The sequence below is a fragment of the Triticum urartu genome, chromosome 1A, assembly GCF_056163025.1.
Source record: "Triticum urartu cultivar PI428250 chromosome 1A, HENAU_Tu73, whole genome shotgun sequence".
Lineage (NCBI taxonomy): Eukaryota > Viridiplantae > Streptophyta > Magnoliopsida > Poales > Poaceae > Triticum > Triticum urartu.
The window spans coordinates 41315496-41343459 of NC_141873.1; the positions used below are offsets into that span (position 1 = coordinate 41315496).

Below are 27964 nucleotides of genomic sequence, written 5' to 3' on the forward strand. Positions count from 1 at the left end.
GATGGCCTTTGTCGGTCTTGGCAATTACAAGCAACTATCAATGAGCCATGGCGAAGATAGTTGTGACAGAAGAGGAAAGATGGTTGAGGCCAGACCCAAAGTTCATCAAACTTAATGTGCACGCGGCCTTTTTTGCGGAGCAAGGAGTTGGAGCTACGGCAGCAATTATTAGAGATGAATGAGGTATTTTCCTTGCAGCTAAATGTAAGTTTATCCCATATGCAGCTGACGCAATGACATCAGAGGCAATGGCGATGAGAGACGGTCTAAACTTGGCAAATAGCCTAGGGTTCCAGCGAGTTGAAGCGGAATCCGACTCTCTAACGGTGATCAACTGCTGCTCCGGTCAAAGTACTTGGTGGGACGCGGCGGCAGCGATATTCATGGAATGTGTGGACATCTCTACCTTGATTGGGAAGGTCGACTTTAAGCATTGTTTTCGATCAACAAATCAAGCGGCGCATGTGCTAGCTAATTTTAGTTATTGTAATAAACTTTCTTCTAGTTGGACTGACGAGCCTCCAGATTGTCTGGTGAGCAAGCTCGTAGACGATGTATCTTTATGCATTAATCAATAAAGCTATCCATGATGGCCTTCCCACAAAAAAAACTAGTGGACAACACGTCCAACAAGGTAAAGACGCAAGTTTGTCGCTTTCGGGTTTGACCAATGAAGGCCATCACATCAAGTAGTAGACAACGCGTCCAACAAGGTAAGGACGCAAGTTTGTCGCTTCCGGGTTCGACCAATGAAGGCCATCACATCAGCTAGTAGACAACGCGTTCAACAAGGTAAGGACGTAAGTTTGTCGCTTCCGAGTTCGACCAACGAAGGCCAATACAAGAGTTTGTTGGAATTTTGCTAGTAGGCCTTTGGCCCAAAGCCTAACTAAAATTCTGAAATTCTCTTGGCCCATTCATGCACACATGTGAGTGAAGTGAGTGAGGCTAAAGTTTAGTCCCACCCCGGAAGTTGAGAGAGAGAGTTGCACCTTTTTATAAGGTGAGCTCTTCTACCACTTGTATGAGCATGAGAAGAAGAGACCTACACGCGCACTCCTCCTCCTCGCTCGCCTCACCACGCCACGCCTCGTCACGATGCGACGCGACGCGCCGCGCCATGGGTTGCGGGATTGAGCCGAGACGGGAACAGAGCTCTGCACGTTGTCTATATTTTTGCTGCTTGGGAAAAATTAATGAGTCATTAATTAATAATTAACGGATGCGTTAATTACTGAACCGTTTCCGATTCTTTTGGATCGTGATGACTCGGACGTGGGGTTTACACCCACGACCTACCCGGCCCGCACTATATAGTTAGGCAGACGTCTACCCTAGCCGCCGCCGCTTCGTATGGTTTCTCACCACCGTTCCAGATCATTGCACCGCCAAGCAAGTCTTCTCCATCCCTCCTTTCGGCGTGCACCGGGAGAAGGGACAGCAGGCCTCCGGAACCCCGCCTCTCGTGATCCTGTATGGGAGAGGGGCGATCAGGTTTTTGGGGAGCGCACTCGCGCGATTGCTGGCAGCGACGACTTCGTGAACGACGACTTCTTCCCCGACCTCGGCAACCTCATCCTCGACGACATGGGCGACAACGTCAACGCCGGTGGTGCTGCTCCCGCTGCACTGTATGTTATTCTATCCTTCCTGTTCGAGATGGTGGTAGAATTCATGTTTCTAGTATGTGCCCTAGATGTGATCTGTTCATCTGCTATGCTAGTTCGCATGATTAGTTTAATCTCTGCTACTGTAGTCATGATTTATCTTCTAATTATTCGGATTAAATCTCGTAGTAACTTGCTCATATTTCCAACAATCCAAAAACCTGATTATAGGCAATTTACTCCGAGTGGTTTTGCTGCGCATCTGAATCCGCCTGCCTTTAAGGGGGCGCAATATAAGAGGTGGCGCACGAGAGCAGTCTACTGGTTTCAGACCATGGGCTGCTATGACGCTACCAAGGGCAAGCCTGAGGGCGATCTTAATCCAGCACAGCTGGAAGCTTTCAAGAAGATCGATACCGTCTTTAAAGATGCTCTTCTGAGTGTTCTTGATGACTCCATTGTGGATTCGTATATGTCATTTGACAACGGCAAGGACATGTGGGCTGCGCTCGAGGCCAAGTTTGGTGCCTCAGACGCCAGCAGCGAGTTGTACGTCATGGAGCAATTTTATGACTACAAGATGACTGATAAGCGCCCTGTTGTACAGCAGGCTCATGAGATACAGTCGCTTGCAAAAGTACTTGAGTACTTCAAGTGTGTGTTGCCGGACAAATTTGTTGCCGGAGGCATCATTGCCAAGCTTCCACCTTCGTGGAACAATTTTGCTACTTCCCTGAAACACAAGAGACGGGAGTTTTCCGTTGCGGATCTCATTGGTACTCTTGATGTTGAAGAGAAGGCGAGAGCAAAGGACACACGTGCTCGAGTTGCTGAGGCAGGTTCTAGTGCCCACATGGTACAGAAGAAGAACTCCCAGCCCAACAAGTTCAAAAACAATAAGAACAAAACTCAGGGCAAAGGCAAGTTTGATACAAAGAACAAGCCATCACATTCTACCAACTTCAAGAAGAATTCTCATAAGAAGGGGAAAGGACTTTGCCATGTCTGCGGTGATCCTAATCACTGGGCTCCGAAGTGTCCTAACTGCTTTGAGGAGCGCGAACATGAGAAGAGCGGCAAGTCCGCTAATGTTGTCATCGGTGATATTGATATGAAGGAATCAGGGTACGGTATTTTACCTACCATCCTTTTAGTATTTCAATCCTCTGATTGGTTAATTGACACCGGTGCCAATGTACATGTTTGTGCTAACGCCTCCATGTTTTCTTCTTACCAGGAAACAGGGACTTCACCCGTGCTGATGGGGAATGGGTCACATGCCATCGTTCGAGGTGTTGGTACGGTCGATCTGAAGTTTACTTTGGGGAAGACTGTGCGTCTGAAGAACGTTCATCATGTGCCGTCCATAAATAAAAATCTCATTAGCGGTTCCCGTTTATGTCGAGATGGTTTTAAGTTGGTTTTCGAATCCAATAAAGTTGTAATTCCTAAGTATGGACAATTTGTTTGGAAAAGGCTATGAGAGCGGAGGCTTGTTCCGCCTGTCTTTGTCAGATATTTGCACTAAAGTTATTTATAATGTTTGCCGCAACAATGAGTCTGATATTTGGCATTCACAACTTTGTCACATTAACTTTGGTTGCATGACGCGGCTAGCCAATATGAATTTAATTCCGAAAATCTGTACTGTCAAAGGCTCTAAGTGCCAAGTATGTGTGCAAGCTAAGCAAACTCGCAAGTCCCATAAGACTGCAGAGGCCAGAGACTTGGCGCCACTAGAGCTTATACATTCTGATCTTTGTGAGATGAATGGTGAGGGAGTCATGGATTAGGGGGTGTTCGGATAGCCGGACTATACCTTCAGCCGGACTCCTGGACTATGAAGATACAAGATTGAAGACTCCGTCCCGTGTCCGGAAGGGACTTTCCTTGGCGTGGAAGGCAAGCTTGGCGATACGGATGTTCAGATCTCCTACCATTGTAACCAACTCTATGTAACCCTAACCCTCTCCAGTGTCTATATAAACCGAAGGGTTCTAGTCTGTATGAGAACATACACATCAACAATCATACCATAGGCTAGCTTCTAGGGTTTAGCCTCTCTGATCTCGTGGTAGATCAACTCTTGTACTACCCATATCATCAATATTAATCAAGCAGGACGTAGGGTTTTACCTCCATCGAGAGGGCCCGAACCTGGGTAAAACTTCATGTCCCCTGCCTCCTGTTACCATCCGGCCTAGACGCATAGTTCGGGACCCCCTACCCGAGATCCGTCGGTTTTGACACCGACATTGGTGCTTTCATTGAGAGTTCCTCTGTGCCGTCGCCGTCAGGCCCGATGGATCCTACGATCATCAATGGCGATGCAGTCTAGGGTGAGACCTTCCTCCCCGGACAGATCTTCGTCTTTGGCGGCTTCGCACTGCGAGCCGATTCACTTGGCCATCTAGAGCAGATCGAAAGCTACGCCCCTGGTCGTCAGGTCAGATTCGGAAGTTTAAACTACACGGCCGACATCCGCGGGGACTTGATCTTCAACGGATTCGAACCACTGCCGAGCGCGCCGCACTGTCACGACGAGCACGATCTAGCTCTGCCACCGAACAGTGCCCTGGAGGCCGCACCCGCATCGGCTCCGACCCCTAGTCCGGAGCCGACCGCGCCGATCGAGGATGGGCGGTTGGACGCCACCTCGGGGGCTGTGATCCCAACGGCGGTTGAGCCGAACACCAGCCCATACTCTGCAAGACTCGTGACTCCATGGATCCGGATTCTACTCCGGACTCCGAACCCTCCGTGCCCCTGCCGAGCGAATCCGATTGGGCGCCGATTATGGAGTTCACGGTCGTGGACGTCTTTCAGCACTCGCCTTTCGGCAATATCCTGAAATCACTAAAGTCTCTCTCTTTGTCAGGAGAGCCCTGGCCGGACTACGGTCAGCAAGGTTGGGGTACGGACGATGAAGAAATTCAAAACCCACCCACCACCCACTTCGTAGCCACTGTCGACGACTTAAACGACATGCTCGACTTCGACTCCGAAGACATTGACGGTATGGATGCCGATGAAGGAGACGATGAAGAATCAGCGCCTATCGAGCCCTGGAACGCCACCTCGTCATATGACGTATACATGGTGGACGCACCCAAAGATGACGGCGAGGAGCGGAAGGACGCACCGAAGGGTTGTTCCCTCGAAAAGCAGTCAAAGTGGCGATGCAAGCGCCGCCCCAAATCCCGCCTCGACAGAAATAGCGATCACACTGATCCAGCGTTGGAGCAGGGCGAACCGCTGCCAGACAACGGCAATCCGGATAATCAAACCGAACAAACAAATCCTATCAATGATAATGGTCCGGACGACATAACGCCGGACAGGCACTCGGAGCAGCAGAATGCCCGTAAAAGGCTCGTTGCCACCGCAAGGAGCCTCAAAAAGCAGAAGCGGAGGCTCAAGGCTGCGCAAAACACGCTCCAATTCAGATGGAGCAAAATACTCAACATTGTAGCAAGGTACGGTGAAAATCGCCCCTCCAAGAGCTACCCAAAGCGGAAGCTGCTACCCGAATTCGATGAGGAGGCCTCAGACCCCCCACAACCAAATATCAAAGCAGCCACCTGGTCGGATAGACGACCCCTCTACCACCACAGAACGGCATTCAACGCCGCTCACAATGCAACACACGACCCATGCGAGGGCTCGCACCCAAAGGACGGTGCAACAAGATCCATCTATGGACCACGCAAGCGCGCCCCAACATACAATGCAACACAACAAACATCCGAACAACGCGGCACACCCAGCTATAGGGGTGCCGCACACCCCCTATGTTTCACCGATGAGGTGCTGGACCATGAATTTCCAGAGGGATTCGAGCCCGTAAACATAGAGGCATACGACGGAACAACAGACCCTGGGGTCTGGATTGAGGACTATATCCTTCATATACATATGGCTCGAGGGGATGATCTCCATGCCATCAAGTACTTACCTCTCAAACTCAAAGGGCCAGCTCGTCACTGGCTCAAAGTCCTCCCCGAAAGCTCCATTCGAAGTTGGGAAGAGCTCGAAGACGCCTTTCGGGCAAACTTTCAAGGGACTTATGCCCGACCTCCAGATGCGGACGACCTGAGTCACATAACTCAACAGCTCGGGGAGTCAGCCCGAAAGCTTTGGAATAGGTTTCTTACTAAAAAGAACCAGATTGTTGACTGTCCGGACGCCGAAGCCTTAGCGGCTTTCAAGCACAGTGTCCGCGACGAATGGCTTGCCAGACACCTCGGCCAAAACAAGCCGAGAACGATGGCCGCATTAACAATCCTCATGACCCACTTTTGCGCGGGCGAGGACAGCTGGCTAGCTAGATGCAGCACCAGCGACCCCAGTACATCTGAAGTTAGAGATGGAAACGGGAAATCACGGCGCAACAGCAATAACAAACGCTGGAATAAAGAAGACAGCACGAAGGGCACAGCAGTAAATGCCGGATTCAAAGTCCCTCGGCCGAACCAAAAGCCTCCCTCCAAAGGCACCAGGGATGAACTGTCCAGCCTCAACAAAATTCTGGACCAAGTATGTCAGATCCATAGTACCCCTAGCAAACCTGCTAATCATACCCACAGAGAATGTTGGGTCTTCAAGCAGTCCGGCAAGCTTAACGCCATACACAAGGGGGAGGATACACCAAGTGAAGACGAGGACGAACCTCCCAAACAAGACAAGGCGGAACAAAAGAAATTTCCACCCGAAGTCAAAACAGTAAACGCGTTACACGTGATCAAGAGAAAAAACAATGCGGCACTCCCTGAAAAATATACCCAAGTGCCTGTCACCACGAAGTCCCGCCACTGGTCGTCTCAACCGATCAACTTCGACCATCGTGATTACGCATCAAGTATCTGGCACACAGGATGGGCTGCACTGGTATTAGACCCAGTAATTGGCAGATACCACTTCACACGAGTCTTGATGGATGGCGGCAGTAGCCTAAACCTAATATATCAGGATACAATCCGCGGGATGGGGTTAGACCTAACACAAATTCGCCATAGCAATACTACCTTTAAAGGAGTAACGCCAGGCCCAGGGGCTCGTTGTACGGGCTCCCTCCTACTACAAGTTATATTCGGCTCCCCCGATAACTTCTGTCGCGAGCATTTAACTTTCCACATCGCTCCGTTTAAAAGTGGCTATCAAGCACTACTCGGACGCGAAGCTTTCACTCGCTTTAATGCAATACCACGCTACGCCTCCCTAACACTCAAGATGCCCGGTCCACGTGGCATCATTTCAGTGCACGGAAGTATCAAGCGATCTCTGCGCGCCGAAGAGAGTGAGGCTGTCTTGGCAGCCGCACACTAAAGGCGCCCAGACCAGCAAAAGCATCCAATAGGTCGTCAAGACCTCAGACACAACTAATCAAGTCCGGCACCGCTACTCATATCAAATAAACGGTCACACCCCTATCTTTCAAAAGTACAAGGGGCTCAACGCACGCAGACGAGTGGCGATTTCTTCTTATCTTGAATTATACATGGTTTCTTTAGAAAACTATCCTTTTGCACGACAACCTTTTTACCTAAATTCCTCTCTTTTACAGATGATCATCGTGCTACACCCATCCAGGATACGGCACAACGGAGACACAGGCGCAGACGTGCAGCAGGGACCCGGCCCAAGGATTCTTTTTAGATTAAGACCCTGCGTAAACCTTTTTACTGTCTCTTGTTGATACACATCCACCGTTGAGAAGGATGCTGACGTCTTGGCATGTGGCCACGCCAGAACAATGCACGTACCTGGACACAGGGGGCTTCTTACAAAGGCCATTCTTCAGGACCGGTTTATACCACAAAGACCCCTTAGGGAGTGTTCGGCGTCGCGAGTTTGGCCCTATATGCATCAGCTCCGAATCATTGTCTTTGGTCAAATGTTGGGTTTGCCCGGCTCCTGTGTTTTGGTGCCTTACGTTCCGCTTTACCGGCTAAGGTAGCACCAGGGGAACTACTGCGATTGTGCCCTGGTTCATCCGGATGAGCACCTCAGTAGAGAAAGCCGAAAACTGACTGTCATGATCTAGCGTGAGACTGGTCAACCACTCGATGACCCATGGGAATGTTAGAATTCCTCCGCCTTAACGAAGGGCCGCTTTCCGGCCAGGCATATACGCACCCCGGGATCGGGAGAGTGCGGAGCCACCAGGGGCTATCTAGTAGCCCCACTGTCAAACTCCTATGGCTAAGTGAAAGTGTTAAAGCATTATAGTCTGGTTGCCTCGCTCACTCCGCTATCACCTCCTTAATAGGACCAAGACGTTGGGTTAAGTGTGAACGCGTGTTTCTGTGAACACCTCCGCATTATATGCATGGGGGTTGAAGCCGACGACTGCAATCTTTCAGGTTATACACATGTATACATAAACGGCCGCCCAGGAGGCATCACATTACTTTCAGGCAAAAGTATAAAAGTAGCCTCATAAAAATTTAAAAATCATTTCGCTTACAATGAGATTACATGTCATTCAAACATAATATTTTTTGAGCACTGGGTCTCTATCAAACGAGCACCCTCAAGAACTTCCTCAAAGTAGTGCTTAGCAGCCCTTCGACCTATGGCCGAATCCTGCGCTGCAACAGTGGTAGCATCCATCTCTGCCCAGTATGCTTTAGCACGGGCAAAGGCCATCCGTGCGCCTTCTATGCACGCCGACCTCTTCATCGCATTTATGCGCGGCACCACATCGAGGACCTGCTGCACCAAGCTGAAATAGCTTCTCGGTTTTGACCTTCCCGGACATAGTTGATCCACAACAGACCTCATGGAGAGTCCGGACAACCTATTTAGTTCGGCCCATTCGGCTAATTGGTCCGTCAACGAAAGCGGACGCTCGGGAGAAAGGAATTGCTTCCAAAACAACTGGTCTACTTCACGATCCGTCTGACTCTGGAAGTACTTGGCCGCATCGGCAGCGCTCGCCGCCAAATCCATATACGCATCCTCCGAACTCCACAGCCGATCCAGAGGGGCATACCGTGGATCTCCGTACTTCCTCTGCAGCATAAAGGACTTCCCGGCTATAATATCCCCGGCTTCCCGCAGCTCCTCCTTCTTCGCCCTCATAGCAGAGCGGAGGTCTTTTCCCGTTACAGCAGCCTTCTCAAGGTCCGATGCCTTCGCCTGGTTTTCCTTTTCAAGAGCCCGGCATACGGCGGCTTTTAATTCTACGGCCATATTGGTCATCTTCTTTCGGCTCTCGCCATGTGCGGCCTTCTCGGCTCGCAACTCTTCGGCCGCCTTCAAAGCAGCCGCATTACCCAATCTTGCTTGTTCCTTGGCTCGGGCAAGTTCCGCCCGCAAGGCTTCAACAGTGGCAGCTCCATCTGCAGTCATAACATGTTAAAAACACTGGCATCATACTCTTCCTATGTGGCGTTTACCAGACAAGGATACTTACCCTGCGCCTCATCGAGCCTTCTGTTAACAAGCTCGATGTCGGCATCTGCCGCATCCAACTGCCGTTCTAAACGGGAAAACTGGCTAGTCCGGCTGGCCACCGGAGCTTCCATCTCCTGCACATAAAGGCAGTATGGTTATTACCTGGGAATATGATCCTCCGTTCGTCATCGTTTCCGATGACAACCAAAGTCTCAGGGGCTACATCTACACAGGGCACACCTAACATGTGCAGGACTATTACACATTCCTTTTTACGTACCTCAAAGCCTGTCAGTAGACTCATAAAATCTTCATGTAATCCGCTTTCGGCGGACGATATCCTCTCCATCACCATATTCATCAGCACACGGTGATCATCAAAGATGGCCGCTCGCCCCACCAACTCCCTCAGAACGTCTGATCGCACACTAGACGGCGCCGGACTCTTTTATCTACTCTCTTCGGGAGCCGGACACTGGGAGCCTCGGGGATCAATTGGATCACCTTCTGGCTTCTCCGCACTCGGAGAGGCCCTCCGCGACGACACTTCAGGGTCGCCCGCTTCCGGAGCGAAGGAGTCTGGAGGAGGCGTCTCGCTCTCCATCGTCTCTGGAAGAAGATCCCCCAAAGACGAGCTCATTTGAGAGGGGCTAAGGCCCGAACTACACAAATATATGCGGTGGTTATTTTCTCAGAAGAAAAGGATGGCATATCTGTACTATTAAAGTTTTCGGGTCACTTACGACTCCCGGGAGAATTGATCCCCCCGCGGACTTCGTACGGCAGCAGCGCCCCCCAAGGTAGGGCCCCCGGTGGAAGATTTCTTCTCCCGTTTGGAAGCTTCGGCTTCCGAATTCCCGGGCGCAGTCCTTTTCCTCTTCCGGTCGTCTTCCTTCACGGAGACGCTCGCTCCCTCGGTTAGAATAGGCAGTGTTGGGGCCCCGCGTCCGCCCACATTACCCTCCACAGTATCTTCCTTCAAGGGATCCGGGCAAGGTGCGGTCTGGAGCATCTTTTCCAATACCGGATTCTCCAAACCCTCAGGGAGGGGGGCCGAACACCGAATCAACTTCGCCTTTGTTAGCCAGTCCTGGTCGAAAAAGCAAACTCTCAGAAATAACTTCGTAACGAAGGAAAGATAATATGTTCGGCCGGAAGATTCCTTACCTATTCGGCGGCGCGGTTACTGCTCAGGCCCACGTCCTCGGTTATTTCCAGACACTCTACTTGAGGTCCGAAGAATGACTTATACATATCCTCGTGCGTCAGGCCGAGAAAATTTTGAATGGCACGCGGACCCTCGGGATTGAACTCCCACAAGCGAAGGGGCCGACGTTTGCAAGGCTGGACTTGACGAACCAGCATAACTTGTATTACCGCAACCAAACTGAGATCGTCGTTGAAGAGATCTCGAATGCGGCTCTGCAGTAAAGGCACGTCCTTGGCTGGACCCCAGCTCAGTCCTCTGCTGATCCATGACATCAATCGTGGTGGAGGGCCCGAGCGAAAAACAGGGGCGGCCGCCCACTTGGCGCTTCTAGGAGTCGTGATGTAGAACCACTCCTGTTACCACAATGCAGACACCTCTTGGATGGAACCTTTGGGCCACGGAGCTCCCGTCATCTTGCGTATTGAGGCGCCTCCACACTCTGCATGTTACCCTTCGATCACCGTCGGCTTTACTTCAAAGGTCTTGAGCCATAAGCCAAAGTGGGGGGTAACCCGGAGGAAGGCCTCGCATACGACAACAAAAGTCATGATATACAGGAAGGAGTCCGGAGCTAGATCATGGAAATCTAGCTCGTAATAAAACATCAAGCCCCTGACAAAAGGATCCAGAGCAAAACCTAGACCTCAAAGGAAGTGGGAGACAAACACGACGCTCTCGTTGGGTTTGGGAGAGGGGACGGCCTGCCCCTGGGGAGGCAGCCGATGCGACATTTCGGCGGTCAGATACCTGGCCTCCCTCAACTTTTTGATGTCTTCTTCCGTGACGGAGGAGGGCATCCATCGGCCTTGAAGGCTGGATGCGGACATGACTGAAGGTTCGGAGCACCTGACCTGAGCTCTAGGCGTTTGCGCTTGAGGAGGGGGAAGGATTCGATTGAGCACGGGAGGGAAAAGTAAAAGATTTGTCCCTTTATAAAGTGGGTGGATATCAAGCATCCTCCCTGTGTCCGTTTGGACTTGCCTATGATCTAGGAGTCCTAGAAGCGGTTGGGTTACCCACGCCCGTATTGATGAGAATCCCGTAATAAGGGGACACGATCTCTGCTTTAACAAGACGTGCCAGGGAAACCACCTCGCATAATATGCTGAGGTGGGTAATTAAACGACTCGGATAAGGGCTTGGCCGTGGTGTGTCGCACCACGGAATACGTCAGCAGATTAGATTTGTGTAAATATTATTCTCTCTATGGCAGTATGTGGAAACTTATTTTGCAGAGCCGGACACTATCTTTGTGTTCAAAATCTTCTATGAAGTACTTGGAGGAGGAACCCGCCTTGCAATGCCGAAGACAATTTGCGCGCCAGACTCGTCGTCATTGAAGCCTGGTTCAGGGGCTACTGAGGGAGTCCTGGATTAGGGGGTGTTCGGATAGCCGGACTATACCTTCAGCCGGACTCCTGGACTATGAGGATACAAGATTGAAGACTCCGTCCCGTGTCCGTAAGGGACTTTCCTTGGCGTGGAAGGCAAGCTTGGCGATACGGATGTTCAGATCTCCTACCATTGTAACCGACTCTATGTAACCCTAACCCTCTCCGGTGTCTATATAAACCGGAGGGTTCTAGTCTGTAGGAGAACATACACATCAACAATCATACCATAGGCTAGCTTCTAGGGTTGAGCCTCTCTGATCTCGTGGTAGATCAACTCTTGTACTACCCATATCACCAATATTAATCAAGCAGGACGTAGGGTTTTACCTCCATCGAGAGGGCCCGAAACTGGGTAAAACTTCGTGTCCCCTGCCTCCTGTTACCATCCGGCCTAGACGCACAGTTCGGGACCCCCTACCCGAGATCCGCCGGTTTTGACACCGACAAATGGCGTGTTGACAAAAGGTGGAAAGAGATAGTTCATGACGTTGATTGATGACTCCACTAGATATTGTTATGTGTATCTTCTGAAATCAAAAGATGAGGCTTTGACTTTCTTCAAAAACTATAAAGCTGAGGCAGAGAACCAACTTGATCGAAAAATTAAACGGCTTAGGTCTGATCGTGGTAGAGAGTATTTTTCCAATGAATTTGATATGTTTTGTGCGGAACATGGTATAATCCATAAGAGGACGCCTCCCTACTCACCCCAATCAAATGGGGTAGCCGGAAGAAAGAACCGAACTCTAACTGATATGGTTAACACCATGTTAGACACTTCGGGTCTATCCAAGGAATGGTGGGGGGAGGCGCTAATGACTGTGTGTCATGTCCTAAATCGAGTTCCCACAAAGCATAAGACCATGACTCCATTTGAGGAATGGGAAAGGAAAAGGTTGAAACTCTCTTACCTACGTACTTGGGGTTGTTTGGCGAAAGTCAATATACCAATTCCCAAGAAGCGCAAGCTTTGACCAAAAACCGTGGATTGTGTTCTTCTGGGCTATGCTTTTCGTAGCATCGGCTATAGATTTTTGATAATAAAATCTGAGGTATCCGACATACATGTTGGTACGATTATGGAGTCGAATGATGCAACTTTCTTTCAGGACATATTTCCTATGAAGGATATGTCGAGTTCCTCAAATCAGGAGATACCTGCTCCATCTAGTGAGGATTTCACTGTAATTCCTGAACCCACCATTGTGATGGAACATGTTGAGAATCCTATTGAGGGTGACAATGGAACTCCTGTGAGGAGTAAGAGACAGAGAACTGCAAAGTCCTTTGGTGATGATTTCATTGTGTACCTCGTGGATGACACACCCAGGACTATTTCAGAAGCCTATGCATCTCCTGATGCTGGCTACTGGAAGGAAGCTGTACGTAGCGAGATGGATTCCATCTTAGCTAACGGTACCTGGGGGATTACTGACCGTCCTTATGGGTGCAAACCTGTAGGATGTAAGTGGGTGTTCAAGAAGAAGCTTAGACCTGATGATACGATTGAAAAGTACAAGGCACGGCTTGTGGCCAAGGGTTATACCCAGGAAGAAGGTGAAGACTTCTTTGATACTTACTCACCCGTGGCTAGACTGACCACAATTCGGGTTCTACTATCACTGGCTGCCTCACATGGTCTTCTCGTTCATCAAATGGACGTTAAGACAGCTTTCCTCAATGGAGAGTTGAAGGAGGAAATTTACAATGATCAGCCAGATGGTTTTGTAGTACCTGGTCAGGAAGGAAAGGTGTGCAAGTTATTAAAGTCTTTATATGGCCTTAAACAAGCTCCTAAGGAGTGGCATGAGAAGTTCGAAAGAACATTAACTGTTGCCGGCTTTGTAGTAAACGATGGTGACAAGTGCGTGTACTATCGCTATGGTGGGGGCGAAGGAGTTATTCTTTATATGTATGTCGACGACATACTGATCTTTGGAACCAAACTTGATTTAATCAAGGAGGTTAAGGATTTCTTATCTCGCTGTTTTGAGATGAAGGATCTAGGAGTAGCTGATGTTATCTTAAACATCAAACTATTGAGAGATGATAATGGTGGGATCACACTGCTTCAGTCTCACTATGTGGAAAAGGTCTTGAGTTGTTTTGGGTATAGCGACTGCACGCCTTCTCCAACTCCATATGATGCTAGTGTGTTGCTTCGAAAGAACCGATGGATTGCTAGAGATCAACTGAGGTATTCTTAGATTATTGGCTCGCTTATGTATTTGGCGAGTGCCACGAGGCCTGACATCTCTTTTGCTGTGAGCAAGCTGAGTCGGTTTGTGTCAAAACCGGGAGATGATCATTGGCATGTGCTTGAGAGAGTTATGCGCTATTTGAAAGGCACCACGAGCTATGGGATTCACTACACCGGGTATCCAAGGGTACTGGAGGGTTATAGTGACTCAAACTGGATATCTGATGCTGATGAGATTAAGGGCACAAGTGGTTATGTTTTCACACTTGGTGGTGGCACTGTTTTCTGGAAGTCTTGCAAGCAGACCATCTTAACAAGGTCAACTATGGAAGCAGAACTCACAGCATTAGACACTGCCACTGTTGAAGCAGAGTGGCTTCGTGAACTTTTGATGGACTTACCTATGGTTGAAAAACCAATACCCCCTATCCTGATGAACTGTGATAATCAAACCGTGATCGTCAAAATAAACAGTTCAAAGGACAATATGGAGTCCTCAAGGCATGTGAAGAGGAGACTGAAATCTGTCAGAAAATTGAGGAACTCCGGAGTTATTACGTTGGATTATATCCAAACGTCGAAAAATTTGGCAGATCCCTTCACAAAGGGTCTATCACGTAATGTGATAGATAATGCATCGATGGAGATGGGTCTGAGACCCACCGCATGTGTTGTCCATAGTGGTAACCCACTCTATGTGATCGGAGATCCCATGAAGTAGAAGTGGGAGACAAGCTGTTGGTCAGCTGGGAGGAGAGTATCCCTATATTACCTATCCCACTCCATGAAGATGCAATACTCTCCTGATCTGCATGGTAGGTTGATACTTATCTTAATGTGTTCCAAGTGGCTTATTCGGGTAAGCAGAGATGTTGTCCTGCAGAACATCTTCTGAGGAAAACACCTATATGAATTTGACTGTTAACGTCGCAGTCTGTGAGAATTGGGTGTTCTCTAATAAATTCAATAAAAGGCCCTGGAGTATGACGTATACGCTCCACCCGCGGGGAAGCTTTGCGGCAGCCCAGTATCGGTCAAGAATTTGTGTGAAACTAGTCTCGGAGAAAACTTGTAGTTCAAGGCATAGTCCACTATTTAAGGTGTGATCTAGTGTAGCATAAATCTCCAAGTGGAAGTTCAACTTCACAGTCTCCACTAAGCACCGGTATATAAACAATGTTTTGGAACTAAATGATGAGATGTGCCAATGAGACTTTGTGGGGGATTGTTGGAATTTTGCTAGTAGGCCTTTGGCCCAAAGCCCAACTAAAATTCTGAAATTCTCTTGGTCCATTCATGCACACATGTGAGTGAAGTGAGTGAGGCTAAAGTTTAGTCCCACCCCGGAAATTGAGAGAGAATTGCACCTCTTTATAAGGTGAGCTCTTCTACCACTTGTATGAGCATGAGAAGAGGAGACCTACACGCGCGCTCCTCCTCCTCGCTCGCCTCGCCTCGACGCGACGCGGGTTGCGGGATTGAGCCGAGCCGAGGACAGAGCTATGCACATTGTCTAGCGTTAATTACTGAACCGTTTCCGATTCTTTTGGATCGTGACAACTCGGACGTGGGGTTTACTCCCACGACCTACCCGGCCTGCACTATATAGTCAGGCAGACATCTACCCTAGCCGCCGCCGCTTCGTATGGTTTCTCACCACCGTTGCAGATCATTGCGCCGCCAAGCAAGTCTTCTCCATCCCTCCTTTCGGCGTGCACCGGGAGAAGGGACAGCAGGCCTCCGGAACCCCGCCTCTCGTGATCCTGTACGGGAGAGGGGCGATCAGGTTTTTGGGGAGCGCACTCGCGCGACTGCTAGCAGCGACGACTTCGTGAACGACGACTTCTTCCCCGACCTCGGCAACCTCATCCTCGACGACATGGGCGACAACGTCAATGCCGGCGGTGCTGCTCCCGCTGCACCGCATGTGATTATATCCTTCCTGTTCGAGATCGTGGTAGAATTCATGTTTCTAGTATGTGCCTAGATGTGATCTGTTCATCTGCTATGCTAGTTCGCATGATTAGTTTAATCTCTACTACTGTAGTCATGATTTATCTTTTAATTATTCGGATTAAATCTCGTAGTAACTTGCTCATATTTCCAATAGAGTTTTCCCTTGACAAGAAGCGGTGCTCCAGTCGTCATCCTACAAATCGAATCTTCCGCTAGTCGCGTCAACCAGCACTCCACGACGGGCTGGAGTGGCCTAGCAGACTGGCGAGGAGACATCTTCCCGCCATAAGCCAGAAGTTGGGCATTGTGATGTAGTGACACATGAGACTTAGAATTAGGGGGTGTTTGTTTCCAGGGAATTTTTTGGGTAGGGACTAAAAAAAGTCTCTCTTAAAGACTTCTTTACCAAACGGGAGGGACTTTTTAGGGACTAAACTAGGCATTTGGGACTAAATAAAGAAGACTCTCAAGGAGAGTCTTTTTGGGACTTTCCAACAATGCCCCTCCATGCATTCAATGGCCCGCCATCCCATGGTGTTGTTTGATTGTTATTTTTCTATATACTAGGGGCAACATGGTCATTTAATAACCTCTAGGAAGGGACTAAAGACTTTTTAGTCTCTGAAAACAAACAGGAATGGACTTTTTAGGGACTAGAGACTTTTTAGTTGGGATTAGAAAAAGTTCTAGGACTTATGAACTAAACAGGGCCTTAGTGACAAATCAAGATAAGTGTGGTTGGAGAAATGGCTTCTTAGTAGGTGGAGGTGTAAAGATTTGACACATCGCGTATGTTTCTTATTAGCGCGCGTGTTTTTCTGGAGTTTTGTTAAACAGTGCCATGATAGTTTTATACAATAATAAAGAAAAGCTGAAAGAGAATTTGATGCTAAACAAGAAGTTGTGGTGTGTCTCCCTGTCGAAGGGAAGTGCGGTTCCGTATAGTTTGAGGGAGAAATCTGCGTGCATACCCTGTTCGTTTTTTGTTCTTTTGTGAGGAAATTTAGACGCTCTGCTCATTCATTCGAACACTCCACATTTGTAATATAAAGAATAGGGGGCAGGAACGTGCGTGCATGCATATTGCGAAAGGAAACACTAGTTGTGATAGTAAAACACAAAACTGAAACTCTCATTGGCCTTGCCCTAGTCCTTGTGTGCAATTTTAACTTGTGCGCTTCATCAGGCTCTGCACTGCATGCATGCAGATGCAGTACAATGCGTCCACGTCGTGTCCTTGTCCTTCTCACACCACGTATGTAATGTACCGCTGCACGTACCGTCAAGCCTTCACACGAGGCAGGCAGGTCGCACGGCGGCAGGCACAGCCGAAAGAAAATTTACTCCGGTCGCAACCGGACGGCGGGCGGGCGGGCGGTTGCGAGGTTAGTTATGGAGGAGTGCGAGAGGCTAACACGGAGGGGCTAATACTAGCGGGATCCTGGGATTAAGGAGGTGTGGCGTGGCAAGCAACCCGCCCCACGCTCTCCGCGCCACCACCGCGCGCAGCCGCAGCTCCTCCTCAACCACGGCACAGAAACCTACTCTGATGGGGACTCGGACCGCTTCCCTCCTCCCGACTCGGAAACCAGCTCGCCCCTCTTCGCCCTATATAACCTGCATTCCGAACCAGGCACGACGCACAGAGCCGGGTTTTGCTCGCGCACCGCATCACAAACCCCTCTCCTCCCTCGATCCATCCACTTGATCGACTTCTCGCCCTGACCGCAACACCATGTCCAACTCCGGCCACATCGCCGTCGACGTCGCCGGCGGTGCCAACGACGAGGCGGAGAGGGAGCGGGAGCGGGAGCTGGAGCTGCTCGTCTCCGCGGGGCCGCCGGTGCCCTACACGCTCTCCTTCACGGACCTGTCCTACCGCGTCCGGCAGGGCCGCGGCGCCCTCATGGGCTGCCTCCCCTCGCGCGCCAGCAACCGCCTCGCCTCCACGGACGCGCCGCCCGCCAACACCAAGGCGCTGCTGGACGGCATCTCGGGGGAGGCGCGGGAGGGCGAGCTGTTCGCCGTCATGGGCGCCAGCGGCTCCGGCAAGTCCACCCTCGTCGACGCGCTCGCGGGGCGGATCGCGCGCGACAGCCTTCGCGGCCACGTCACGCTCAACGGGGAGCCGCTCCACGGCAGCCGCCTCCGCGCCATCTCCGCCTACGTCATGCAGGACGACCTGCTCTACCCCATGCTCACCGTGCGCGAGACGCTGCTCTTTGCGGCGGAGCTGCGGCTCTCTCGCGCGCTCTCTCCCTCCGCCAAGCGGGAGCGGGTGGACCGGCTCATCGACCAGCTCGGGCTCTCGCGTGCCGCCGACACCATCATCGGCGACGAGGGCCATCGCGGGGTCTCCGGAGGGGAGCGCCGCAGGGTGTCCATCGGCACCGACATCATCCACGACCCCATCCTGCTCTTCCTCGACGAGCCCACCTCGGGCCTCGACTCGGCCAGCGCCTTCATGGTGGTGCAGGTTCTGCGAACCATCGCCCGCAGCGGCAGTGTCGTCGTCATGACCATCCACCAGCCCAGCGCGCGCATCCTCGGCATCCTCGGCCGCCTCCTGCTGCTGTCGCGCGGCCGCACAGTCTACGCCGGCACGCCCGCGGGACTCAAGCCCTTCTTCGCGGAGTTCGGCGCGCCCATCCCGGACAACGAGAACCCGGCCGAGTTCGCGCTGGACACCATCCGGGAGCGCGAGGCACAACCACAGGGCACGGGGCCGCTCGCCGACTTCAACGCGAGGTGGCAGGCGACTCACAAGGCGATGGACGGCACCAACGACAAGCGGGTGAGCCCGATGACGCTGGAGTACGCGATCGCGGAGAGCGTGGCGCGGGGGAAGCTGGTGGCGGGGAGCGGGACGGGGACGGTGTCTGAGCTGCAGATGCCGACGTACGCGAACCCGATGGCGGTGGAGGTGTGGGTGCTGATCAAGCGGGCCTTCACCAACACGCGGCGCATGCCGGAGCTGTTCGGCATGCGGCTCGGCACCATCATGGTGACGGGCCTGATCCTGGCGACCATCTTCCTGCGCCTCGACGACACGCCCAAGGGCGTGCAGGAGCGGCTGGGCTTCTTCGCCATGGGCATGTCGACCATGTTCTACGTGTGCGCGGACGCGCTGCCGGTGTTTGTGCAGGAGCGGCACATCTACCTGCGGGAGACGGCGCACAACGCGTACCGGCGCGCCTCGTACGTGCTGGCCAACGCGGTGGTCTCCTTCCCGCCGCTGGTGGCGCTGTCGCTGGCGTTCGCGGTCACCACGTTCTTCGCGGTGGGGCTCGCCGGAGGCGCCTCGTCGTTCCTCTACTTCGCGCTCATCATCCTCGCCTCGCTCTGGGCGGGGAGCGGCTTCGTGACGTTCCTGTCGGCGGTGGTGCCGCACGTGATGCTGGGGTACACGGTGGTGGTGGCCATCCTGGCCTACTTCCTGCTCTTCTCGGGCTTCTTCATCAACCGGGACAGGATCCCCGACTACTGGATTTGGTTCCACTACATCTCGCTGGTGAAATACCCGTACCAGGCGGTGCTGCAGAACGAGTTCGGCGACGCCAACCGGTGCTTCGCGCGCGGGACGCAGATGTTCGACGGCACGCCCATCGGCGGCATGCCGGAGGCCATGAAGATGAAGGTACTCGGCGCCATCGGGAACGCGCTCGGCACGCGCATGACCTCCCAGACCTGCGTGCTCACCGGCGCCGACGTGCTGGCGCAGCAGGCCGTCACCGATCTCGGCAAGTGGATGTGCCTCCTCGTCACCGCCGGCTTCGGCTTCTTCTTCCGCGCGCTCTTCTACGTCGTGCTGCTCGTCGGCAGCAAGAACAAGAGGAAGTGATCATAGCTCGATCCATCGATCGACACACATTACGTTCTTGTATCTTATTTTCATTTTATTTATTTTCAGTAGTCTAAAAGGCGGCCGATGAATCAGTGTATTTGTAAAATGTTCAGTACTACTGGCTTGTTTATTTTTTTCCAACCGAGCTCTCACCCCTTTCCATTAATTTCTCAATCAACGGAAATATATTAGTCTGAATCCAAGTTTTGTCAACTAACCACTCTCCAACAAAAGGAAACTAGACCGAACTGAGAAATGTAAAAGGAGACTGAAAGGGGAAGAGCGAGCTGGTGCACCACCAGGAAACCTACTGCATGATGATTCTAGAGCGGACCACCTGCTGTGGGGCGAAAACCTGATGGCACTCACAAGCAACTGCCCAACGACTAAGAGTTCTACGATAAGACTACTGGATAACAAGATTTGCCGCAGCAAAATATTACCAAAAGACACCATAAACCAGCGGGCATCAGACCCCAGTGGTAGGCTAACTCAGAGAAACACCAACGGAGTTCAACTAGCCAATCTGGATCCCATCCTTGTCGCCGAGAAGGAGTCTGCCACGGGGAAAGGATCTATCCGCCAAAGCAGCAGCCGCGTGAGCCAATCTCTTCACACCAGTCTGGAGCTTCACTTTGTCATCTTCTTTGAGTAAACCTGCCCAATATAGCATAAAAGAACATGCAGTGAAAACAGCCTCCAGTGGAGTGCGAGCAATATGTTTATCAAAAGTGATTTTATTTCGAAGGTTCCATATACCCCAACAAACAGCAGCAATAATCATCATATAAAAGTGTTCCCCTCCTGAAAAAAACCTATACAGCCACGCCCAACTTTGCCAAAGCGAACGGGGGCAGCAAGATGCTCCGCCCGTCGTTCCCAGCACGCCCCAAACCGTGCGGGCAAGTGGGCAATTAAATAATAGATGGTTCGCTGTTTCAATATTTGTACAAAAGGAACAAGTAGGATCCCCAGGCCACTTCCTAGCCCGCATATTGTCTCTTGTAAGCACAGCATTTTGGAAAAGCTGCCACAAAAAAATCTTACTTTTTAGGGGGATAGGGGCCTTCCACACCCATTTATAATTAGGGCCAGATTGGTTCCTTTCCAGCCACTCATAAACTGATTTAGTAGTAAATTTTCCATTACTATTAAGTTTCCAAGAGATAGTGTCTGACGAGCTGTTCAGGGACAGTTGCCTGGCTTTCTCAACCATCCAAGCCCATTGGTCATTCAGCTCTCCAAACAGTCTGCGTCTAAAGCTCAGATTACAATCGTTTGCAACCCAGGAGGCAACAGTGCTCTCTTGATCATGGCAAATATTAAAAAGATCTGGGAAGCGCTCACATAGAGCTGTATCATCCACCCAAGGATCGTGCCAGACTCTTGTCAAGTTGCCACTATTGATATTAACTTTTCTACCAGCCATGTAAGTGTCTTTAACTTTCATGATAGCTTTCCAGCTCGGAGAATCTGAGAAACGGGTCCGTATATCAGCTACTGTTTTGTTTCTAAAATATCTGGCTCTCACAATACGCTGCCACAGGCCATCACCTGTTTCGAGTTTCCACCACCATTTAGCAAGCAGACTAATGTTCTGCTTATGAAGATCCTTGATCCCCAAACCCCCAATTTTCTTAGAGCGACATACTCTATCCCACTTCACCATATGGTATCCATGTTTCTTATTCTTTTTTCTCCAGAAAAATAGTCTGCGATGTTTATTCATTTTTTCAATAAAGGTTTTATTGAAAAGAAACATCGACATAAGATAAGATGGAATCCCATCCAGGCTGGATCCCAACAAAGTAAGTCTGGCTCCTGATGATGCTGCATACGCAATCCAGGCATCCAATTTTTTAATCATCTTCCCTTCCAGAAAATCCAAATCTATGTTCTTAAGAGTAGAATATGTAACAGGGACACCCAAATATCTCATGGGCAGGGTGCCCACTTGACAATTAAACATGTCCGCATAAACTGAGTCAGTCTCGTTATCACCTCCAATAGTAAAAATCTCACTTTTGTCAAAATTGATTTTCAAACCTGACATGAGCTCAAATAGATACAACAAAAGTTTGACATTGATAGATTTATCAATATCATGTTCAAAACAAACCACTGTATCATCCGCATATTGGAGGATACCAACACCTCCCTCAATAAGGTCAGCAGCTAAACCCTTAATGAGGCCGTTTTTTTGTGCCGAGAGCACCATTTTGGTCAGGCATTCAGCCGCCATGTTGAATAGAAAGGGGGAATGAGGGTCACCCTGCCGTACCCCCTTAGCACTTTGTATATATGGGCCGATCTCATCGTTAATCTTGACACTCACCGTGCCGTTCTTAAGGATTTGGGCAACCCACCCGCACCACTTAGAATTAAACCCACGTTTCTTATGACAGTCAAGCAAAAAATTCCAATTTACTTTGTCGTAGGCCTTTTCAAAGTCAAGTTGAAGGACCACACCCACTTGCTTTTTGATATGAGTATAATGCAATATTTCTTGTAAGGAGAGGATACCATCAACAATGTGTCTCCCTTTAATAAACGCATTTTGCTGGACACTAAACAGCTTATAGGCATATTTGCTCACTCTAATATCCATAGCTTTAGTGATAAGTTTATAGGGGCAACGAAGTAAGCAAATAGGCCTATATTGCTGGATTCTTGTAGCATCTGCCGATTTGGGTAAAAGAGTTATAATGCCATAGTTTAGGCGTTGTACATCTAACTTGCCTTCATAGAACCACTCGAAAAGACAGAAAAGGTCGTGGGCAACCACCTCCCAGCAATGTTGATAGAATTCAATAGGGATATCGTCTGGACCAGGGGCACGATTGGACCTCATATCAAAAAGGGCTTTTTTAATCTCCTCAAGAGGAAAAGGTCGAGTTAAGTCTTCATTATCAGCATACGTCATCCTCTCTTCCTGTGACCATAAGTCTGCATCAATTTGGCAAAGGTTACCCGGAGCCGGCCCAAAAAGTGTTTTGTAATATTCCGTGGCATGGGATAACAGGTTTTTGGTCCCTTCTATAGTCACAGATCCGCATTCAAGGGATTTCATGGATTTTTTCCTACGACGTCCATTAGCTACTTTATGAAAGAAGTCAGTGTTATTGTCTCCTTTCAACAACCATCTCTCGTTAGAAAGTTGATGCCAATGAAGCTCTTCTTCTACATACATCTCATTGAGCTCTACTAGGATATCGAGCTTCCTAGTATAAGCCTCCCCGCACAGCCCAGTGGACTCCTCAATCGCCTCCAATTCTTGCAATTCAAGTTTAATAAGTCTCTTCTTAATCTTATTGTGCCCAAACACATTGGACCCCCAACCTTTGAAGAATTTCTTACACCTCTTCAGTTTAATGTTTAGGACATTAATGGGATTGATAGTATACACTGGCCTAGCCCAAATATTAGCCACTAATGGAAGGAACTCTGGATTATTAATCCAAGATTATCAAATTTAAAGCACCTATTCCCTGGTGCTCTAGATGAGGCGACCCCACCATCCAATAGTAGAGGATTGTGGTCAGATAATTCCTTAACTTGCTTGCTCACCGAAGCGAGAGGAAATAAATCTTCCCACTCTGGAGACATTAGTACTCTATCCAATTTTTCAAGGGTGGGGTTTTCCTGCTTATTGGACCACGTATAGCATCCCCCAGCCATGTGAATTTCTCTTAACCCCAGCAGGTGGATAACAGAGTTAAAGACATCTGAAAAATGAGATAGGGGTGTTTTTTTGTTTTTCTCACCACTGTGGCGAATAATATTGAAGTCCCCCCCCCACCAAATATGGCCTATTGATATTGTGACACAAGGAGGATAGTTCTGCAATGAATTCAGGTTTATGCTCATCGTGAGCAGCACCATATACCACTAAGAGAGACCAACTACATTTCTTGTTTTTATCAAACAAGTCCATTTGCAGGATGTACTGTCCTTGTTTAGAACCAAGAACATCAAATTTATCTTATTGAGGCCACACAAAATACCTCCCGACTTCCCCCTCGAGGGAACCCATTCCCAATGAAATTTTTGATATGGGTCTATTTTCCTAAAAAAGGAAAGTTTATAGGATTCCTTCATGGTCTCTTGTAATCCAATAAAATCTGCCTCATTGGCACATATCATATCTGAGAGGCAAGTAGACATGCCCTTCTTACTTGCCCCCCTGCAATTCCAAAAGATGCCTTTCATTTATATCGCTCAGGCTTATTCTTCACTCTGGGGGGTCTGCCAGGATCCACGGCAGCCTTACCCTCTTCTTTTTTCTTTTGACTTCTCATCATAGGCCTAGCAGATCCAATGGGGGATACAATAACACCCGATCGTCTGCATTTCTCTCTCCTTTTCCTTTGTTTTGATTGAACAAGAATAAATGGTTCCTCTACACTACCATTATCATCATCCCAGGTTAAGGATGAAGGGATATCATTACCCAAACCATCATTAATAGTGATACTAGTTTTTTGTGTATCATTGTTTTTATCATTTAAAAGACATCTAGAATGCTCTAGTTCACGAAGAACATCTATAGTAAAGAAATCGTCATCAGAGATTTTAACCCCCATAAGAGTAGCGCGTAAAATAATGGCATTGTCAGATAGAGCAGAGAATTAGTTTTTAGAGTTGGGTATTTCCATACCTTCAACGTCTCGCTTCTTCCTGTTGATGGCCACTTCCTCCACTCTCCCCAATTTCTGCATTTGCCTGCGTGGAGCTTTTTCCTCATGAAACATAGAATCATGGATAGGGGACCCCGATGGAGATTCGACAGTATAAGTGCTGCATTTCTCTCCCTCTTCTGTGGAACCCTCTTCAAGGGGCACAATATGAGGTAGGGAGGGCCAAACCACATAGTCTGACAAGGAAGGAAACATGCTCCCGTGAGTATTTTCATCATGACAGAGGTATAATGGTGAGGGAGGAATAGGAGTAATAATCCCCCACGCACCTTTCTGATTATTGCTCTCAGAAGTGGGAGACCCACCTGTTCTCTCCACCTCCAGCACCTCAAAATTTTCCCCATAGGATGTATTGCCAGTCTGAGAACCATAGTTATTTTTTTCCTCATCTTCATGCTCTCTAGTCATGGTTTCAATCAGTAATTCAGTGTGGTTTCCCTCCTCACTGTCCTCCTCTTCTTCACTTTCTGCAACAGCAGCAAGTCGCTGCGTCCCTTTTTCATAATTTTGGGATGAGTAATTGCCAACCACAGATGCACTAGTTTCTCCTTGCCCAACAGAAGAGGAAGGAAATAAGTCTGTCCTTGCTTTCTTGGGGAAAGAAGGGGATGCACTACTGTCTACAGCAATAGAAGATTGGCTCTTGTTTGCTCCCACTGTCACAATTTTTTCAACTTCGTAAAAGAAGTCATAATATTGCTCACCCAACATTCCTTCAGCTGAGGGAGGTATTTTCCTCACCTCCATGCACCCCAGCAAGGCTCTAGCATATTCAGTTTTGTGGATCGTGGCCTCATCCACTTCCAATGTTATCCCCACCAGCCCTCCAACATATGCAATATGTTCAGCACATCTTTTTTCAATAGGAATGTTACGAATCTTCACCCATGCTTTTTCCATGACCCCTTTGGCCCCTATCGAAGCAGACTAAGGAGTAATGCAAACCACAATAGCTCCCTCCTTCAGAGGCATACGCTTCCCATAGCAGCAAGCTCTTTCCACTTCGCTAGCATTTGGAAAGCGCATGACAAACTGAGTAGGGCTAATAGAATGAGCCGTGCAACGCCATTTTTTCTTTCCAGGTTTTCGGGCAAAAATGGCATTAAATTCTTGTTCTATCTCTTTTACTGAGGCACATCCTTCCACAACAGTAATCACCACATTGTTTGTTTTTTCAGAATTTTGCCTAGAGGCACACAGATCAGGGATATAGAAAAAGCCCTGTCCCGGAGATTGAAATCCACACATCGATGGAACACATTCCCAGGGCCTCAAAGTCTGACACAATTGAGCCATATGACCTAATTTATTGCATTTTTCACATCGAATGGTAGGACAGCGAGGAGCGAAGTGACCTGGGAGGTTGCAGTTGATGCAGAGTTCGCTGGTGGTCGGCGTTGGCGCAGATGGTGGGGGTGGCGGCGCCGTCTCCTTGGCCGCCCCGCTCATCGCGCGCGCAGCCGCCTCCCATCTGTCTCCGACTTCACCTCCTCCAGATCTCGGGGCCCCAGACGCCGCCAGTGGTGGATCTGGTCGCTGCCAAACCATGTTACGGGTTTGATTTGGCAGCGGTGCCTTGCGCCCGCCATTGAAGCCGCCTCGTGCCGTGTTGTCGTGCCATCCTCCGGATCTTCCTCCGCCTCGATCTCCCATCTCCGCGCTTGACGAGCCTCCTGCCCGCTCCGCCGCAACAACTTGAGCGAAGGAGCGCCCGTCGCCGTCGACCTTGCCGCGCCACCAGCCGAAGGAATCGCTCGGGGAGTGGATCTGAGGACAAACCCAAGCTCTCCCCCACAGGTGCTCGAAGAGCGGGACGAGATGTGCGTCTCGTGCGCTCTCTGTGGTGGGGTGGGGAGGAGATGTGGTTCCCCCCGCCTCGCACGCCCTAGAAAATTCCACGTCCGGGGCGCAGCTGGGGCCCTCCTGGCAGTCGGTGCTCACACGCCGCCCATCCGCCATTGGCGGGCGGTGGGTGGGGCTCAAGTCTGCCTCGTCACGGTTTGGCTCGCCCGCCCGATGAACCGCACTTCTCCCGTGAACCGCGCCATGAACCGGACCGCACGCCGCTGTTGCTGACGACGACCACGTCGCCGGTAACCGCTCCCGAATCTTCGCGAAATGACATGGCAGCGAGATGACGTCACCAATGTTGATGTGCTCCCCCGCACGTAGGAACCGTGCGTCGACCGTAACCCCGCGCCCATCGATCAGGACGATCCTGAGGGTCTCTCGCCGTAGCACCAGTACGCCGTCGTGGAACGAGAGAGAACGCGACTGCAGATCGGCGGCGAAGGAGACGTGCCATCGCACGTCAGGCGTGTCGCATGGCGTCGCATTCATAGCTGATGATGAAAGTAGCAGCACAATTCAGTATCTGCAGTATTGTTCAGTCATTCGAGTACCTGTGTCCCAAGATCTTACATTTGTGACTATAAAATTGCATGTCTGCAAATCAAAGACACTTGACCTCAACTCCTTGTAATAAATCATAATCTAATGAGCCTCGCTTCCGGTTTGAGCAGCACCTAATTTTGTACGTACCCAGCTGCTACATTGTCTTAACCACACTCCTGAAATTTCCAGACAACCTCCTCTGCTCTGTTCTGCATGAGGCAAGAACCTTGGAAGCGTCTGACCAAATTAGGCAACCGAACTTCCTGAATCGTACTGCCACAGATCATAAACAAATCTTCCTGAACCATCTAGATTCGCAAGCCTCAGCAAATCCAAAAATTCACTGCACTTTTATTTTTGACAGTGAAAGAGTTTTCCGTCAGGCAACGAGACTGTAAGAAAACTCTGCAACCGTAGCTGCTATCTTGTATCTTGTACTCCGTCTGTAAAAAAAAGGTCTTAATGTGGTCAAATACCTGTCCTGACAGCAACACCAGGAGACCAGCGTCTCACTTGGCATCTTATTATTTACCCGTGAAAGTCAAACACGAGGCAGGCAACCCACACACATCTATGTAGCATATGATTCAGACGGAATTGGCTGCCGGTTTGGTCTGAAATCACAGGGAAAATGTGAGGACATGTGACAAGATGCCAAGGCCAGATGGAGAGATGGTGACCAGAGATACATCTATCTGCCTACCTACCCATCTACCTTTCTCTCCATCAGAGATATCTCTCCTCCTCACGCTTCTCCATTGGGACGATTCGCCATTGGCCGCGCCATGCTTGCTGGAGCGTTTGGGCTACCTCTGATATGCTCCCCTGAACCAAACGTTATAGCGTTTGTTTAATTTTCTTGGTACTACTACTAAAGAAGAATCTTGCTAGGTAAAGAGTGAGAAAATTAACCTGGGTTGATGATAACATGTCCGCAGTGTGTGTGTCCTCACTCTGATGTCCTCTTGTGCATGTCGATCGCTACTGCTCAGGCATTGGGAAGAATTTTGAGCAGTGTGATCTGGGGCCCATAATGGGCCGAGCTGGCGGATTGATTAGGGAGTTATGGTCGCATTGAAGAAGAGCGGGAAAAGCAAACAGCATGTCCGGATGGCATCTTTAATCTCAAGATGGGAGGAGGAGAAGAACCGAGTGCGGATTTTTGGAGGCCGGGCTCTAGTGAGCTCGGTATTTTGAAAATATCAAAAAGCGTATTTGGTAGAACCCTGGGTCCTCAGGTTGTAGGGGAAGACAGCGGGTTGAC

At 49.9% G+C, this 27964-nt stretch overlaps 2 protein-coding genes across 3 annotated transcripts; one reads left to right on the top strand and one right to left on the bottom strand.

The window, feature by feature from the left end:
* Nucleotides 1–17299: 17299 nt before the first annotated feature.
* On the top strand, nucleotides 17300–19750 carry LOC125544893 (ABC transporter G family member 5-like). Its single transcript, XM_048708682.2, has one exon. It carries the CDS (start codon nucleotides 17501–17503, stop codon nucleotides 19604–19606), a length of 2106 nt encoding a protein of 701 aa, XP_048564639.1. The 5' UTR covers nucleotides 17300–17500; the 3' UTR covers nucleotides 19607–19750.
* Nucleotides 19751–19859: 109 nt separating this feature from the next.
* LOC147989801 (uncharacterized) lies at nucleotides 19860–25334 on the bottom strand. 2 transcript variants are annotated; one of them, XM_087545855.1, is made up of 3 exons: nucleotides 24576–25332; nucleotides 24267–24482; nucleotides 19860–20266 (listed from the first exon to the last, which is right to left on the bottom strand). In XM_087545855.1, exons 1-3 carry the CDS (start codon nucleotides 25204–25206, stop codon nucleotides 20127–20129), a joined length of 987 nt encoding a protein of 328 aa, XP_087401981.1. In that variant the 5' UTR covers nucleotides 25207–25332; the 3' UTR covers nucleotides 19860–20126. The 2 variants fall into 2 exon arrangements, with proteins under 2 accessions (XP_087401981.1, XP_087401978.1); XM_087545852.1 differs by having other exon boundaries at nucleotides 24267–25334.
* Between the last annotated feature and the right edge of the window lie 2630 nt (nucleotides 25335–27964).